We start from the raw sequence: 18652 nt of genomic DNA on the forward strand, positions 1-18652 counted from the left end.
CCCTCCAAGGCACAGCTAGCTGGCTGTTGAATACGAGTTGCACTCAGTCAGAGTTGAAAAACTAAGTAGTGAAGCCACAGGCATGATGCAACGGTTGCATTGTTAGATAAGCAGCGCAGTTGTGTAATTTGCAGTATTGCTCTGCTAACTTACACGCCTCTGCAGGCTGGGAAGCGCCACCTGCTAGCTAAGCACTGTTTGTTCACCATCGCCACTGGCTTAGAGCAGTTAGTCGGTTAAGTAGATCAATCATCTGCGTGTAGGACACTGACACGAAATCATGCATGGGCATCATGAAAAAGTGTCATGTTCTGGCTACTGTAGTGATTGAGCCTGAGTTCCATTGCTGCCATCAACATGTAGATCGCATGATGCTCCGCTCTCGTGCTCAAACCAGCGCGACAACCCAGCAATAACATGTCAACCTAGTTTTTAGCAGTAAACTTCCACTTGCATTTTGTGTGCCAGCCATCTCATTTAATTTGCGTTACTTTTTTAAAGATGATAGCAATTTCGTGTCCCACTTCTAAGTTAAATACTGTTAATTTAACTGTCCACGCTGACAAAAATGACGACTATGCAGTCTAAAATCACTTTTGACCACACAGGTTTGTCACATTAAATCATCAAAAAAAGTCAGCAATTCCTTTGTCGAAAATAATATTTTCCGAAAAAAACCGAAACTTGCGTTTGACATAAACACCGAAAGAAGTCCGCTGAATATTCAAAAACTGAAAGCCAGAAACCCCAACCCTTACGTATAGAGAACTGAAAATGAGAATAAATGGCAAAAAGAAACACGTTCGCATAGCAGCTCAAACAACAACCGCAAGCAGAGATAACATACATATATGTAGAACACATGAGGAACTGAAAGCAAGACGAAGTGGTGAGAGAAGAAATTGTCAAAGACTAGGTCCAAGGTATCCTGCAAGTGATGAGCAAAATTGGTAGCGATGTAGTGTTAATGTGTTTTATGGCAGAAGGCGATTCCACTCTGTCAACATACGGGGAAGAAAAGAGTGAAAAAGGCCATTGGTTCTACAACTGCTATGCAGGAAGTGTGATAAGATGGCCTGGAAATGAATGCATGAACCATGGAAAATGGAAATGAACCATAAAGATAGGAGCGAAATTTCGCAGTGGCCCAAATAATGGCGAGGCATTCTTTTTCAGTCGTGGAATAGTTAACCTCTGCACGTGACAGAGCGCGGCTTGCATAAGCGATGACTCGTTCAACGCCATCCTGGCGCTGCACGATAACCGCGCCGAAACCGATGTTGCTGGCGTCGGTGTGTATTTCAGTGTCACCCCGCTCATCAAAATGGCCAAGAACGGGTGGCGTTTGAAGACGCAGGCGGAGCTCGGTGAAAGCCACGTCTTGCTCGCAGGGCCAAACAAAAGGTGTGGCGTCGCGGGTGAGGCGAGTCAGCGGTTCTGCGAGGTCAGCGAAATTTTCGATTTGTCACGGTGTTGGTCACAAGACAGGGACCCGGCAAGAGAGGTCTCGGCAGAACGTCCTTCGGTGGGAGAAACGGCGAACTTCAACTTCCTTCAATCCGCGCCAGCAGCGTCAACGTCTTTTTTGCTTTAGCGCCACCTGGCATTATGTTCTAAACAGTAAATCCTTAGAATCTTACGGCGTAAGAAACAAAACATTTTGCAAGCTTTCCCAGTAACATAATCAACATGCCGATGCCAACATAGTTTAGAAGTTGGAATCTAAATACTTATATTCGAGAACAGTGTTTAATAAGTAGCCGTTTATGTTATAGGCATAATTAGGTACATTCTTTTTCCTGGTGAAACACATGTGTACTATTTTTTTGCAAGTTTAATTTCATGTGCCATTGTGTCACCTTTTTGCGCACCTTAGCATGCACTCCCAGGCACCCTTAGAGCGTGAGGGGTAGCGGTCTCGGCCACAAAGGAGATGCCCTCGACTCAGGGTGTCAAGCTCAACCGGAGACCAGTTACCAAGTGACAAGGGAGGGAGGTCGTTTGGTGCCCAGCTTTCGCAGGTCGCAAGCCAGAGAATGGGTCGGAGCCAAAGGTTCACGAACAAAACAAAGTTGATTCAGCAAAGAGATGATATGGAGGATTTCACAATCACTCGTATGAGCACATACAAAGTGATTTACAATACAATGCAACTCGTGCAAAGTAGCACTCAAGAGAGATTACAATAGAGCAAAAGCTTTGCACCTAAAGTGCACTAACGCAGGAGAGACAAACAAAACACAATTTGTTAACCGGGCACTGCGACAGTCCGATGACCTGAGGAACACGACGGTGGCGTCCCGCAGGTTGGCGCTCGCTGCCTCGCTGGTCTGTGGCTGGGCTAGTGGTGTCATCCCAGGAGTCGAGTGGGCGCGCTTCTGTGAAGCTTAAATGGCTGCTCGTGCTGACAGACAGTGGTCAACGCCCCTCATTTATAGGTGCAGTCAGCATCTGTTCGTTCTTCGTGCCAAAGCAGGCGCGCGTATAGACACAGCATCAGTAGAATTTCCTTCTCTTTCTCGTGCCGGGTACGCATCCCCATTGGTCAGGCTTGGGCACCGGGTTCCAAAGCATACCATATCTTGCTGGCGATGTGCCGGCGGCAGCGCAAGAGTGAAGGGGAGAAGGCATTTCCTAGCACGTTCAAGGCTACGCCCGCTCGGTCGACAATGAGTAGAAATTCCTGAGACATTCTTGAAAAATCGGCCATGTTTTCTTTGGCGCCCTGCCGGCGAGCAAAGTGGAAAGTGCAGCAGCACAGACAAGGTTACTTGCTCTTCGGGGTTCCTTTTCCACTGTTATAGTTTTCTTTACAGTGCGTGCGGGCACGACTGCTTCCATGCTGCGCCGTTTTTTTTTTTTTTTTTTCAAATATGTGCCGAATTTTTTGACACATTGTTCGCACCACTGGTGCACTGTATTTATGTCTTCCTGCAAAGTATGGGAATCATGGGGACTTTTCACCTCTCTATACACTACACAATCATCACTGAAGAGTCGCATGCAGGAAGTAACATTTCCTGATATATCATTAATGAACACACAAAAAAGCAATGGCCCCAAACCTGACCCTTGTGAGATGCCTGATGTGACGGAAGTTACATTTGAATTGGCTCTGTTTATTGTGACGTACTGATACCTTAAACTTAAATATTCCCTGATCCATTCAACAACCATTTCATTCACATTTAAACAACGCAGCTTTGCTTTAAACTTTAACTTCAAACAATGCAGTTTTAACAGAAGGAGAAAGACGACCGTAGACTAAGTACAAACAGGATGTTTATTTATTTATTTGTACATACCGCAATCCCATGCAGGGATTTTAGCAGGGTAGGTGAGGGAACAAACGCGGGTTTATGACATCCTATAGTCGAAATCAGAAGGAAGAAATTGGCTTGGGCAGGGCATGTAATGCGAAGGCAAGATAACCGCTGGTCTTTGAGGGTAACATAGTGGATTCCAAGAGGAGGCAAGCGTTTCAGGGGGCGGCAGGAAGTTAGGTGGGCGGATGAGATTAAGAAGTTTGCGGATGTACGCTGGCCGCAGCTGGCAAAGGACAGGGTCAATTGGAGAGACATGGGAGAGGCCTTTGCGCTGCAGTGGGTGTAAGCAGGCTGATGATGATGATGGGAATACATAAAAAAAACATTTCAAGGGAGGGGGAATAAATGAAAACAATGGCGTGTTTCAACAGTGCACTAAAAAAAACAAAATAAAACATGTCATGACAAAACTTATTGAAAACCTTGAGATGACATTCAAACAATTTCAAAGATGGCCGAAGAACTTCATTTTTGGTAAGTAAATTCCAGTTAGTGACAGTTCTTAGGAAAAAGCAGTACTTAACGGTGCTTTAATTTGTGCGAAAAGGGGTTATTGTCAGATTATGATGCTCCTTGTGGCGTACCCAGATGAAAAAGAAATAATGTTTGTGAAATCAAATTTTTAATGTCTGTTAATTACGTGATAGAAAAATTTAAGACGCAACGCATGATTTCTGTTAACTAATCAAACTAAACGTGCTCTTGTTAGTAGTGCTCTTGCAGCTGCTTTCCGGACCGTGTTGTATATAAAGCGAACAGCTCTTTTTTGCAGAGTTTGAATTTTATGCATATTGGTTTGTGTGTGCGGTTCCCAAATGGTGGCAGTATAATCTAGTATTGAAAGTGTGATGGACTTGTATGCAAGGAGACAAATGCTAGGTGTGGAAAGCGTAAGGGCGCTTCGAAGAAAAAACTTTGTATTAGCATTAGCTGCCACATAATCTACATATTTTTCCACTTAAGATTATTCGTAATCCAAAGCCCTGAATACTTATATTGGGGCACCTTCTTTAATATATTTTGGTTGCAGGAGTACTGGAATTGTAAGGGTACTTTTCTGCGAGTTAGTTTGATATACGCAGTATTTTCAAAATTTACAGGCATTTGCCAAGTGTCATACCAAGCAATAAGTTTACTGAATGCATTATTTAAAACTATTTAATCAGTATTAACCTCAGAATAAAGAACACAGTCATCAGCATACAATTTAATTTTAACAGGAATGTCTTGCACCATATTGTTAATATATAATAGAAATAAAAGGAGTCCAAGCACCGAGCCATGGGGAACGCTACACTCAACTGAAAGTGCATTAGAGTGTTCGTTATTGAACTCAATGAATTGGTGGCAGTCGTGATTGTAGGCAGATGTCCATTGTATAAGCTGAAAATTTTTGAGAAATCTATCCAATTTGAACTATAGTTTTTTGTGGGAAACCTTGTTGAATGCTTTGGAGAAATCCATGAAAGTAGTGTAGTGTTCTTTAGTAGTGTTCTTTATTGATGTATCAAAATTGTGCATTGTTTTGATCAATTGTGTGCATGCTGAATAGCCTTTCCTAAACCCATGCTGAAATTTAGTCAACCCATTATGCTTATCTAAATGTACTGAAATGTGTTCATGTATAATATGCTCGAGCAAGTTATGCATTAGGTATAATATCGGTCATACAGTCATGTCCAATATCTTCTCTTCTTCATGCCCAACTGCTCGCTGTCTCTGTGGTTCTGTCCGGACATCGGCGCCCTTTGTCTGATGCAGTGCCAACTGCCTAGCCCTTGACCAAGCAGTGTTAGATCATTTTAGCGTGCATGCTGCTGAGGGGCCGTTTCCTCACAAGGGGCTGCTGGTGTGTGCATTGTGCAGACCTGCTGGCAGAGCAACTGGCTGAGTGGCCCGGTGGCTGTCCCCCCATGGTGCTGGAGGCTAATGCGGGACCTGGCCTACTCAGCCGTCGGCTGCTGGAAAGGGACCACTTGCCAGCCGGCACTCGTATACGCCTCTTTGAGCACCGCAGCCATTTCCTGGCTGAGCTGAAGGTGGGTTCACCTCGCTGGACCTGTGCCGCAGTGTGAAGGTGTTGTGACAGTATTGACGTGAGTTGATCGATGTGGTGCACAAGCAGGACAGGGCACAATCAGCATGACGGCGATGGGAGCCCCGGGAAGAGTTTTCTTTTCTCTGTAAGGAGATCGAGTCCCTGGAATGGGTTCACCCCGGGATAGCGACGGTGGCTCCGTAGAGCAGTGCGGCTCTTTCGCTGTCCGGCGCGCTTCTGTCGGCCCTTAAAAATACGAGTGAGGGAGTGCGATTTTCATGCCGGACTGTACCCATGTCATGCAGCAGGTCTCCAAGTTTAACAGCCTCTAGTCACTAGACCAGTCTAGGTAAGGGAAGTCAGCAAAACGGATCCGTATCCTTGGCGAAAGGATTGGCTCTGAGGGCTGAGCTGGTCGGGATGGGGTCCAAAAGCAGGAATGGCCACAAGTGGGCTTCTACCGCTTGAGGCAGATTTAGGGTTGCTTGACGGCAGAACTTGTTTCTGATCCGTCAAGGCAACGTTTGGTCCAGGACCCTTTTCCCAAGCATCTCATCCGAGAAAAGCCGAGCACCAGGCCGGTGGAAATCTTGTGCCCATTAGAAAATCAGTAAGTACCCGGCAGTACTGGAGATCGATCCCAGCACCTCCCGAATGCGAGGCAGATGCTCTACCACAAGGGCACGCCTCGGTTCGGAGATGGAGATTGTGTTGCATAATACCTCTGTCTCTACACCTGGGCTCGTTTGGCGTGAGCCTGTAAAGCAAGCCAAAGGCTGGCTGAGATTGCGTTCCCAAGAACGTGGGTGAGCTCTTACCCGAGGCGACCCTATTGACAATAGTGCTAATCTGTGCACCCTAAAGGGGGTACGGCGCCTCAGTGCTGACGGTCATTTGGAGATGGTGAACCGCGGCCCCAACTAGAACATAAGCAGTTTCACTGATGATGGGCTGGATTGACTGATGCGCTATTGTCGACTGTTGACCGGAGGGTTGGCTACCTGGACACAGTCTAAGTCTGTGACTGGGGCTGTGGAGCACTAGGTTTGCCCCCAGGACGGCTAACAACAGGAGGGGTAGCGTCCTCCTGATACCTAGCGGGGTGCGGGCACTGGCGATGAAGGCCCTAGGTGTAACGCTGGGATTAGTTGTGTGCTCCTGTAATCCAGTGAAAAGGAGGCGACACTAATGATGAACCTGGAAAGGGCTGGTGGTGACCCTCTCCCAGTGGCCCGAAGCGAGAGAGTTCATACGCCAGGGCAGCCTAGGGATAGGCTGCTGTGACTCAGTCTCAAGAAGAATTGCTGCAGGGAAATCCCGGCTGACCAAAGTCATCAGGGGTAGGGGCACCCCTGTGTAACCCAAGCCCTTTGATCACTCAGGAGCGCTGCTTGGGTCTGCCCTCATTCCCCCTCCGGGAAACCAAGGCCATCTCTGGGAAACGCAGAGGCCTGCAGGCATCTCAGTAGGCCAAGAGAACAAGTGCGAAGCGAAAGCAGAACTGCCGCTTGCATACTTTGAGACTCTGTGAGTAGCACCGCTGTGAGACCAAAGGGGTGTGGGATGAAGCCCACACTCGTGCTTCCGGTACGTAGGTGGTAGGTCCTGGCTTAGTACACGAGGGCCGGCCTCAAATCCAAGAGGCGTAAGAAAACTTGGCAGAATCGGGCTCTCGCTTGGAGCGTGGCATGAAGAGATTACCCGAAGTCATATTCGGAGTCTGGCAGGGGTGCGCAGCACAGAATGCGCACTATGGTGAGTAGCGACCCCGCCTGTCCGACGCTCGTGGGTTGAACTCACACATGACCAACGGGTGGCAGTAGTGGACCAATCCACCACTATCGCTGGGAGGGCTTTCGTGCCCGAGGATGACCAAACCTAAATTGGTACAAGAGCAGTCTCTGGTGCGGGGGTCCACCAGTTATTGAGCTTTGCTCTAACTTATGGGACTCACTCTTGGGAAGTGGTCTGGCCCTGGCCTGTTCCGTCAGTGGCTGGGGGAGTATTCTTTGGCAGACCAAAAACTTCTTGACTGAAGCGTGGCCCCGTGGTAGAGCATCCACCTCACATTCGGCAGGAGCTGGGTTCGATCCCTAGTCCCGCCGGCTACCCACCGGTTTTTTAATGGGTACAACATTTCTCCCGGCCTGGTGCTCGGCTTTTCTGGGATGAGATGCTTGGGAAAAGGGTTTTAGAACAAACCATTGCCTCGACAGATCAGAGATAAGTTCCGCCGTCGAGCAAATCCGCCTCATGTGGTAGAAGCCCATTTGAGGCCCTTTCATTCGCTTCTGCCCGCCAAACATGGCTTGGGCATCACCCATGATGAGGGTTAACATACAACAATTGGACGACACACAGAACACTACGAGAAGGCACAGTGACATATATCGAGCCACCTTCCCAGGTGGCTGTTCGAGACAGGGAATGTCCCCAGAGGGAGTAGCGGGATCTAGGGAGCCTCTCCCAGGACTGCACCCCCTGAAAAAACCAGTCGCCAGATCGGGGGCGCCTGCACCCATGCGGTCGGTAGCCGGCAATGAGTTTTGAACCTGCCACCTCCTGTAGCCGAGGCGGACGACCAAACCACTAGGCCACGACTGCATGTCAGCATGACAGAGTGGTGTGATGGGATGTGATCAGTGTGATGTAATGGCATGACACGACGTGATCGCTGTGACTTAACTTCATGACACAGAGTGATCCATGGGACTCAGTGGCACAGTGTGAGGTGGTCCATGTGATGTGATGTCATGTGAGGTGATCACAATGACACTAATGCCTGACATTAGGTGATCAGTATGACATAGTAGTGTGACCAGGTGTGATAGTGTGGCATAACTGTGGGATATAAGGTGATCAGTTTCACATAAAGGCATTGCAAGATGTTATCATTATGACATCATAGTGTTATGAGATTTCTACTATGTAAAGACAGTATAAAGAGCTGCACAGGAAATGGGCAGCCGGGTAGTGAACCTGTCTCGGATGAGCGAGCTCCTGTCAGTTCAATAAAATACCTTTTTGCTTGACTTGTCTCATGTAGTGTCATGAGGCACTGTGCAGACATGGCCTGGGAGGCTTTATTGACATTGCACAACTTATACACTAGTGTAAGTGCTGCACTCCAAACTTTGGTGCCGCAATTTTGAAAAAAAATTTGTTTTTCATAGCCAAATTTGAAAAGTCATGCACCAGCAAAAGCTAAGTTTCACAAGTCGCTACTATATGGCGCTATGGCAGTGATGCTTTACAGGCAGTACAGGGGGATATGGGCTGGGCATTGTTCAAAGCATGAGAAGCTCAGAGTAAAATACTATACCAAGGACGCCTGAGGAAATTGAACGATAACTGGTAGGCGGTCAGCTAAGGTATTTAAATACCTATACAGAAAGAGCATTGACTCACATTGGCAGAAAAGAACTAGGAAGCTAACCACTAAGTATGCCAGACACGAGGACGGAGAAAGAGCATGAAACGACAGGTTAAAAACGCGGAAGGTAAAAATTGGACATATTCAATGGAAAAGAAGCATAGAGTAGAACTATATCAATACTGGAAAAGGCAGATCAGGAAAAAAGCGCTTTATGATAACTCAAGAGGCAGTGCCCTACTCTTTGAAGCTAGGTCAGGATGTCTTAGAACGCGCAGCTATGAAAGGAAATTTAACGAAAAAGATGACACATGTGCTGTGTGGTAAACCTGTAGAAACAATAGAGCACCTCATACTAAAATGTGATGGTATCCATACCGATGCCGATGCTGGCACAGTCACACTTCCTGAGGCCCTGGTGTTTAGAGATAACAATAGTAATGTAAATAAATCTGCGGTGGGAATTAGCAAAAAGTGATTTTAAGATTGGTGGCTCAAAAGCAGAGAGATGACATAAGGTTATAAGTGTAGGAAGACGTATTTAAAGAAAATGGTGAATTTTAATAACTTACAACACAGTTAAACAAAAATAAAGAGAAAAAAGCTGAGCATGGTGGCAGCTGCCATCACCCTGTTTCAAAGGGGACGCTCCTACCTTCCATCCATTTGCAATGGAAGCGGGCAGGTGGTTCCAATCATGTTCACTTTCTGAATAAAAGACAACAAATTAAAAAAGTGCATTACTGTGGCAAAAAGGAATAACTACCTTATTGTGGCAAGGTAAGTAATTCATGTTTTAGTTGTAACACACGACACAGAGCATGGTGTCGCCTACCAGGCTCTGGGAAAACAAATTCGTCTTCTGGATTGTGGGAGACCAGCTGAGGTAATCTGTTCCAGGTGATGATAATTAAAGCTTTTATGCATCATTGTTCTGGCTGCATTTGTTCCCATTTTGCATTCTAATAATTGCTGCTACAATCGTGTCTGCTGCATAGTGAAAACTTCAGTTTAGTGTGTCAGCCATTTGCTGCGGCGAATTTCTGCATGGTTGTGTGGCAGGTGCTTAGAAAATTTGGTTTATGACAAGTCATTGCAGGCTGTCTTGTGTGTGGCTTTAATTAATGGCATGCACCTCTCCCTTGTTGGGTTTTCTCCGAGATGCTGTTTGGGAGAAAATTTTGCATGCCATATTATGAGGGTGCTTCAGTGTGCCCCGCCACAATCCTCCTAGCATCGAGACCAACAGTTGTGCACATTCATTTTTTTCCTTCCTCACAGAGAGGTAAAACTGCTCGTCAGGCACACTGTTATGTTCATAGAAGTCCACTACACCACACTGGTGGCAAAGTGTCTGCGGTTTGTGTGCCTTTAGGCTAGTGTGTGCATGCCTAACAAAGGGCCAAGGCCAGACGTTACACATGCTTAACACAGTAATCATTGAAGGAGCTAGCATGAAGTTGGGCTGGTTGGTTCATTACTTATAGAATTAGCACAAATAAAGTTGGGCAGAAAGATGCAGACAGCATCAGCACTGCTGTGTTTTTGTACATAAACGTACATTTATTTATTTATTTTTATTTATTTACAACATACTGCTAGCCTCATTGTGGAGGCTTTCACAGGGCCGGGATAAATTACATACACATAAAAAAAAACGTTTACGGTCAGGTTAGTGCAGGAATGAAAATAGTAATAATTGCTTGCAAAATAACTTGAAAAGGAACAAGGCAATGCAATACAATCCAATAAATCATGTGCACAGAAAACAAAATAAAAAGCATTTCCAAAACGGTGCACTTATTCCAATTCAAGATTTGACAATCCTTCCAAAAAAGCATCAAACGAATTACAGGTAACCGCATCATTCGGCAACGCATTCCAATCTTGGATGGCTTGTGGAAGGAACGAAGATTTGAATGTGTTACTATGAAATCTGTACTCGGTAACGTGCTTAGTATGCTTTTTTCTCGAGTTTAATGATTTAGAAAATGACAAGTACTTATTTTTATCTATTTTGAAAGCATCATTTAAAAGTAGAAAAAGAAACTTTAGCCGCAAGAATTTGGCCCTATTTTGTATTGTTGGAAGACCAGTTTTGCGTAACAGTGCTGTAGGGGAATCGCTACGGCGGTACTTGTTATAAATGAATTGCAGTAGTGTTGAAATCTGGGTCAGTTGGTACATGTTCAGGAGTAAAACTAGTCAAAAAAACGGGACACAGCGAAGAGACGAGGCACACACACGACTGGACTAGCAACTGTGCTTGTTAGAAGAAAACAGACTCCCAGGAAAAGTGGCAAAGTTTGCGCAGCTCAGTTAACAGCAATCTACATCAAAAGATAAGCTGTAATCTAACGCCGTTGCATATAAATGAATCTAATGGCCTTTCGCTGAACGCTTTCTAATTGATCAATGCAGTGTTCTGTCGACGGAAGCCAACAAATTATGCTATATTCTAGTACTGAACGAACAAGTGAGGTATACGCTAATAATTTGGTGTCAGGTGCAGCAGATGTTAAGGAACGCTTCAACGAATAGAGCACAGTAAGTGCCTTATATGTTATATACGAAACATGCCTATGCATATTTTATACATAGTTATGCATAGTTTATACATAAACATGTAGTTCTTTGGTTCTTTTCACTGGTGTTTGTGCAGCACTTTAGCCACCTGTCTCTGATGTTAGTAGTAAATAAACAGCAGAGGTGCCAGTGACCTCCTTTATTTGTAGGCCAAGCACCTTATATACCATCTTCATTTTCCAAAAGGCATTGGCCCTAGAGTCGTGAGACAAATGTGCTTGTTTCGTAATGCAGCAGTGCTGGAGAGCCACTGCAGCTGAGGTTCCATGCAAATGCCCAGTAGGCACGTTACACTGTTACACCTCCCGTGCTCAGTAGACAGGCCTCCAGTCATCATGCACATCGTACGAGCAAACAATGCGTGAACAGAAGGCAAGGTGGCGCACAGGACAATGATGATGATAGTGATTTAGTAATTTGTTTCTTAATGGAGCAAGAGCAGCATAGCCATACAGTGCCATGGCTAAGCGGTCTAGGAGCCTTTTTTTTTTTTTTCAAGCATTTCACCCTTGAGAAATTATAATCATCTCATTTGGCGCAAAACATACACCAGACAAAAGAAAGGGGTACACAACACGAAACACGCTTACTACTCATAACCGATTCATTGAATGTATGGAAGCACTTCCGGCCTCTGTTTTTATCCAGTCTACTCGCAACATTCGTGCGTATGCCGGCCATCATTTTCTTCAGAACTATGCACCTCTTGCACACTTCATCTATTAACCTCCTGTGTGCTCAGTTCCAAGATTCCTTGTGTGGTGTTGCCTGCGCAGGTCAGGAAACGTATATATGCTTTGATCTTTCCTTCAATAAATCAGTTGTGAATAGCGTCCGTGCTTCGTCTCGTGTGTTCCTTTGTTTTGTATTGTGTGTGTTTTGCTCTAAATGAGATGGTTATAATGGCTGAAAACCAACTAGCTCCATTGGTTGACTCCTCTGAGGCACCCTTAAGAAGCGAAGTGGTAGGCCAGGGTGAGGCTTTCACTATGAGCATCAAATGAAATGCAAACAAAACAACTTTAAACATGAGTACAAATAAAAACATTAGCGGCTCGAGAGGAAGTGCAGGCGAGGCCTACTAACACTTCCAAACAAGTGGTCTTTATGCTTTTGATACGAAAATCAACCGCTCTGGTATTCTGCCTCCCTAGTGCAATATCTTCAAGTTTTGTTGTTTGTGTTTTAGTTCTCTTGTACACGTTTCATTTGATGCCGATGGTACCCATTGGGTAACGGGGTACCCAGCAGTGCTGGGGATCAAACGTTGTACCTCCCGCATGTAGGGAGGGTATTTGACAAAAAGGCCCCCTCCTTTGTACAGGAGAACCGTGAAAGGAAGGGAGAAACTAGCTGTTTAGATTTGTGCTATGCCAGGCAGAAGCAAGTTATGTAGTTGCAAGTATTCACAGGCCTGTCTCACTGCAAAGCATGCTAACTGCACTCCTATGGTGGCTGAGTAGCGACTGCAGAAGTGCGTCAAGTAAATTAGACTGTACATGTGGCAGAAGCAACCAAAGAAAAAGTGGATGCACAAGGACTGCTTTCATTGTCTGGGGAGGTGGCACCTGGTTGCTTGGAGGGCTGTTACTGTCAAAGGAAAAGAAATGCTCTATGGGAGTACACTCTAAAGGAAAGGGAGTAAGCTGTCCGAGACTTGCTCTAGAGGACAGCATACTCTCATATATGTGTGCAGTTAGAGCGTACTTTCTAGCTAGCCAGTTGGTTCATGATCTTGAGAAATACAGTAAAACCTCATTGATACGTCCCCGGTTCATACGATTTCCCGGTTCGTACGCTCAACATCGCGGACATTAAAAAAAGCCCCATAGAGTTACACTGTATTTTTTCCCGGTTAATACGTTCCCGGAAAACACGATTTCTCGGCTACTACGTTTAGAATTTCGACAAACTGCGGTCGTATAATACGTTTATTGACCAACCGCACATCTGCAAACATACAAGTGGGCCGAACGAGAGGGCACGCAACATGGTTTTTGCGGCAGTCACCCGTTGTGGCGGCTTCTCTGCAGTACCTCGATGCCACGAGGTGAAGCATCATTATCAAGGACAAAATATAAAAACGGCGCGCTAGCATTCTCGACGGCCGTTTCTGCGGGGACGCGGTATGAAGAGGAGAAACGCTGAGGCTTCTTCGCGGTGCGTAAGGGAAAGGAGGCGAAGCTTCTACGAGCTACAGCGATGCGCATATATACGAACGGGCCGGGTCTGGGAAACGCGGCTTAAAAAGCAGAAACCCTGCTACAATCAGCCGCCGCGGTGGCTTTTCCACAATACTTGGAAGTAAAGGGGCGAGGCATCCGAAAAATGACGAGGAAGAGATTTTGGTTACTTTCGTCACTGCCGTCGACGGACCGGACGCGTTACGAATTTCCTTCCGCGCTAAAGACAGCGCGAACGCGGACTGAATTCAGCGAACACTGGAATAGGATCTGTTCAGCTCTTATGCCGAGAAATGCCAATCGACATTTTTATAAAGTGAAGTTGTCAATAAATGTCTTTTTACCCCATTCAACCGTTACATTGCTCAAAATCAGGCGGTTTGGATCATACGTTTTCCCGGATAATACGTTTTCCCGCAGTTAAAACATAAAACGTATCAACGAGGTTTTACTGTACTATGGACTACGCTCACTACATGCTAACCAAAAAAAAGGAACTCAAAGTGATGGGTTTGAAGGTGCAACTTCCAACTTTTGGAAAATGGAAAGTTGCACCTTGGGGCCATTGCTTATTGCTGCTTATCTTTTGTCTTCATGTAGTATTTCATATTTCTGAATATTATATTCGTGACTTCCTCAGGCTGGGGGAGGTGAAAAATCAGGGAGTGTTTTGTTACTTTATGTTTCTTTAGTTCTTTAAATTTTTTGATGGTTTCTGTCCATGCCTGCTAGTTCTCCGTTTTACCTGTTGTGTGGAGTGAGATACTCAGGCTTCCCGCTTTTAATGAGGAAAATTTTATTGAAGTTATAAATTTCTTGTTTTGCTATAATGCTCAGAATCAAGTTGCTGGTATTAAATGCGAGAAAGCTGCCCCAGAGTGGTGCTGCTTTTTGTCTGAGACAGAGACAGCTAAAGAACATGTTCAGTTCTTCACACAATTAAAATGTGTATTTGCAATTACGAGGGATGGATCTGCATGCCATTTTGTGAGGAACACTACTTTAGGGGCACTGAGGACGTTTCCATACAGTTCTTGTCCTTACTAAAAGCTGACTACACGGCTGTTTATGGCTATGTTGTTGTTTGTTCAGCGACAGAACATGGCTGCATTACAAAGAGAATGAAATCTAAAAATTGAACATTTTTCCCCTCCACACTCCATTCAATTTCTGCATGAAAACCAAGGTGGCTCTGATTACCGTTTGGAAGTGAACAGAGGAGTATCCTAACCTTGAGGATCCGCTCAAAAAAAGGAACGTTGTCTTGACTTCACAGCCGTGTGCCTGTGAAAACAGCCGGTGGTGACAACACTTGCACTTCTTTTTTCAAGCTTTTTGAGAGATATGTTTCCAGCGAAAATGGCCACTTTATTGTTAGAATGTAGCAATCTATAGATACAGTAGCTGACTTCAGTTTGTCCTCAGTGTTCCTACTGAGGCGTACAAACACATTTAGCAAAAGTCAGCAGCTAGCTACCGTCACATGTCACAGTCGGATGAGATGTGATGTTGACATTGAAGGGGTCATGAAGTGATAGTTACTAAGGTGAGGAGAACCACACGAGAAATTTGTGTTCCATTACTCATCACTGCATCGTAGAAACTTTTATGCTGTCTTCGTTACCACCAAAGATATTGGCGATTAAAACTGATGCACCCCCTCTTCCCCCTCAACTTGTGCATGCCTGCATGCCAAAATAAAATAAAGAAAACAGGCTGGAATCGTGCCCAGCTCCACCCACTGAAAAGGCTCGCCCAGTTCCTCACTATAGGTCAGAGGGGAGGGTTAAAAGAACATATAGTGAAGTGTCGTCCTAATTGGTTGTGAGCAAGTTTTAATGCAGGAATGCAATTAACGGCTGCATTTGCATCTCTCTATATCCGCAAATTCTATCTATCCGTGCACCTAGCCCCCTTTAGCCCCTGCCCTCCTTTAAGACAAGGTGCTGCTGGCATGAGGTCAAAAATTCTTGTTTCCTGTTTCTTTAAGTGTTTGTTCACGATATTGTCAATTTTCGCAGGGCCAAATACGCAGGTTTTTTTAAGTTAACACCTACAATAAAACGTATGCATGGCTTCTCACAAAAATTGTTGCAAGACCAGGAAGCGGCAGTCCGTAGGAGCTTCCAGCGTGAGCGCACTGGCAGCGTGCGGTACGTAAGCATGCACACAAGAATTCCTGTGAGGGTGCCAGATGTTTGTGTTGCGTTGGCAAGGTGGGCACAACTTGCTGTGCTGGGACCACTTAGCGTGTGCACACTGGAGGCACGAAAGTATCTCCTGCTGCTCGAGATGGAGCGACTGTTTTGACTTGCCTCTGAGCATTTATTTCGCTAAATGTGCTGCTATGACCTGACGCAATGGCATCGACATCAGTGGGTCCTTCCACAAGTGATGTTGCCGATATTGCCTTTGGAAGTGACAGGCAAGACCTTTACCATCGAAGGTGACTGACAACGCAATCGCCTAAGGAAGCATCAGGCGAAATATTTCACAACAGAAGACCAACATGAGTTACATGTTGTACTTCAGATATCACATACCATTACTTGCTGTGAGCGACAGCACAAAATACACGCATGCATAAAAGTGCATTTTCTTGAGAACTATTCTTTCTTTATGGCGACAAAACACGGGTCAGCATGCATGCATTCTAGCATTGGGGCAGTCTAGGCATAGCATGGATTACGCTGCTGTTTTTTTTTTCTCTATCATTTGTAAATGATAGGGTTCATGCAGAAGTTGACTTAAATGCTCAAAAAGTGAGGTGGGCGGATGAGATTGGGAAGTTTGTGGGGAAGAAGTGGCCACAACTGGTGGAAGACGGGGTTAACTGCTGTGATATGGGAGAGGCATTTGTCGTTCAGCAGATGTAGTCAGGCTGGTGATGATGATGGCTCACAAAGACGACCTGTACAGATTTGTTGCATTAGAATATGACCCACAAAATCATTTGAGAGTCCCTTCCCTTTAAACCCTGCCTCGGGGGCACATACAGCACTTGAGATGTCACTCACTCAAAGAGGGGCTGCCCTCGCTGTGGTAATGCTGAGCGCATGCGCGTTTATATGCGCAGGCGCAGGTGGAAGCATGGCCAGGGCGCCTGGAGCTGGTGCAGGCAAACCTGCTGCACATGCACAACCACGAGGAGCAGCTGCTGGAGGGCATACCAGCACGCCCATGGACAGAGGGTGGGCACACTGCTAGGCACTTTGGCAAAGTCACCTGTGCACTGTATAGGCTGCATACCTTTCTGTGCCCACCAACTGTGGTAATTTTCGGGAGGCAGTGCAAAAACGGCAAGAGAGAAAGAAAGAAACACGCAAAACAACACTTGCTGTTCCATGTTTACAGTGCCAGTGTCATCTTGTGTGTATTGTCCTGTCATTTCTGCGCTGCCTCCTGAGATGTTCCAACTACCCTGATTCAGGTCCTCGGTGAACTCTGGTAAGCTTTGAGAGCTCTTGTACACTTCATGCCGGTACAGTGTAGATCATGATACTCTTCATTTGCTGTTTCACATCGCAGGTTCAGGAAAGCTTATACAATTGCAGATTATGCCAGGTAGTAGTAGATAAGAGATTCAGTTAAAGACTGTGGCATATTTGTTTACAGCTTTTTCAAGGGCAGTATCCAGAATACCATCTGGTGACGCTGCTAATGAGCGTTAAAGCGCCTTGCAACGGTACATGTTAGCGCACCTCCCAGTGGCATCCAGTGCTTGTGTCGAGCGGGGAGACTTTTATTTTTATTTCCTTTTGGTCGTCCCACTGCAGCATTTGTTTCTTTGGACGATAAGTCATCAACATGCTATCTGTTTTGAGGAAAAAAAAAATTATCCAGAGCGTTACAGTAATCCTCGCTGTTGGGAAGCCATGCTGTTGAACAGTATTGCAGACACTACCTTCTAGAAATACTGCTTTAACCTGTTGGCTGCAAGACTGAAGCAAGAGGCTGAAGCGTAGTATTTAGTGCAGATTTCTCGTTATGTCATCTAGTAGCTAGTAGTGTGTGTGTCATGCAACTCTAATGGTGGCTGTTTATTCTGTGGTTGGCTTGCCTCCGTATTATGATAAAGTATGAATTGGGCTGCGTGTTCATATCTTATGCTGCAATGGAACCATTTATTATTCATGTCAGTTATGTCATTTGAAGCCACCACATTGCCTATTGCTCCTCAGCAAGCCTGTGCAAGGGGTTGCTTCCTTTATTCACAGCGTAATGCTCGCAGTTCGGCGGGCGCACGTCAAAGTGCAAGCGTGAGGTAGTGAATAAAGAGAGCGACCCCTGCCGCCAAACGCTGCATGCAATCAGGTAGTCCACTGGAGGTGAGAAAAAAGATACGTCTGCGAGAATGAAAGGACGTGCACACGCGCTGCTGTCTCGACCCCAGAAGTGCGATGTCAGACAGCGTGGCGATGCAGTTTTATCTGATTGTGGCCGCCTGTCGCATGCCCCGACCTATTTTGCCGGCGGTCGTACATATGAAGACATTACCCTTTGTATGTCAGTGGCCGCATGTGTGGCCATGGAGTATCACATTACTGGTCATATATTATCAGAAATGAAGTTGTAAAATAACATTTAACATTGCTGCCATGTATGTAGCAGCAATTATTGCATACTATTTCACACCTTCACTTCTGATTTATGGTCAGTAATCCGGTTGTATGTTATGGCCACATGTGTGGCTGCTGGGATACAAAGGATTACCAGAAGCCTCTGAGTCCACAGATGTGGCAACAATAAAAGCAAAACTGCTTGTGCCTTTTTGATGCTGTGGCATCAGATCTGGTTCAGATGCAATGTGCACAAGGGCTGATGCTCATGCCTCACACTCAGCAGAAGGCCTTCACATGTCAGTTTCATCAGCAGACAGGGCACTAGGGGAAGACGAGACGTTCTTGGTGACATCTAGTCAGTTCAGTAGGCAATTGACGAGGCTAGTCTTGAACCATCACTGAATAATGCCGGACCACAGCACTTCCTCAGCTCAGAAGTGGAGGGGTTGAGATCATTTCTACTTTCTGAATTAAATGTACAGTGTTTGTTTCGTGCAGTGACCGCAACGTTCAGTAAGTGGAGCACATTTTTTTTCTCTTTTGTGGGCTGTTTGAGCGGAGTATACTGTGCAAAACTGGAAAAT

General features: G+C 45.6%; 1 protein-coding gene across 10 annotated transcripts in view; it reads left to right on the forward strand.

Annotated features, from left to right (window-relative positions):
- Nucleotides 1-18652, forward strand: part of mtTFB2 (mitochondrial transcription factor B2) — a 73595-nt gene that overhangs the window by 3030 nt on the left and 51913 nt on the right. For 4 of the 10 annotated variants that reach the window (XM_077664758.1, XM_077664757.1, XM_077664763.1 and 1 more), the window contains exons 4-6: nt 2307-2438; nt 5193-5365; nt 16583-16697. In XM_077664758.1, coding sequence (XP_077520884.1) covers nt 2307-2438; nt 5193-5365; nt 16583-16697 — 420 coding nt within the window. Of the gene's footprint in view, nt 1-1305; nt 3801-5192; nt 5366-16582; nt 16698-18652 lie in introns of those variants that run through there. The other 6 variants (XM_077664765.1, XM_077664764.1, XM_077664766.1 and 3 more) reach the window with 3 other exon arrangements.

Source organism: Amblyomma americanum, chromosome 5, assembly GCF_052857255.1.
Source record: "Amblyomma americanum isolate KBUSLIRL-KWMA chromosome 5, ASM5285725v1, whole genome shotgun sequence".
Taxonomy (NCBI): Eukaryota; Metazoa; Arthropoda; class Arachnida; order Ixodida; family Ixodidae; genus Amblyomma; species Amblyomma americanum.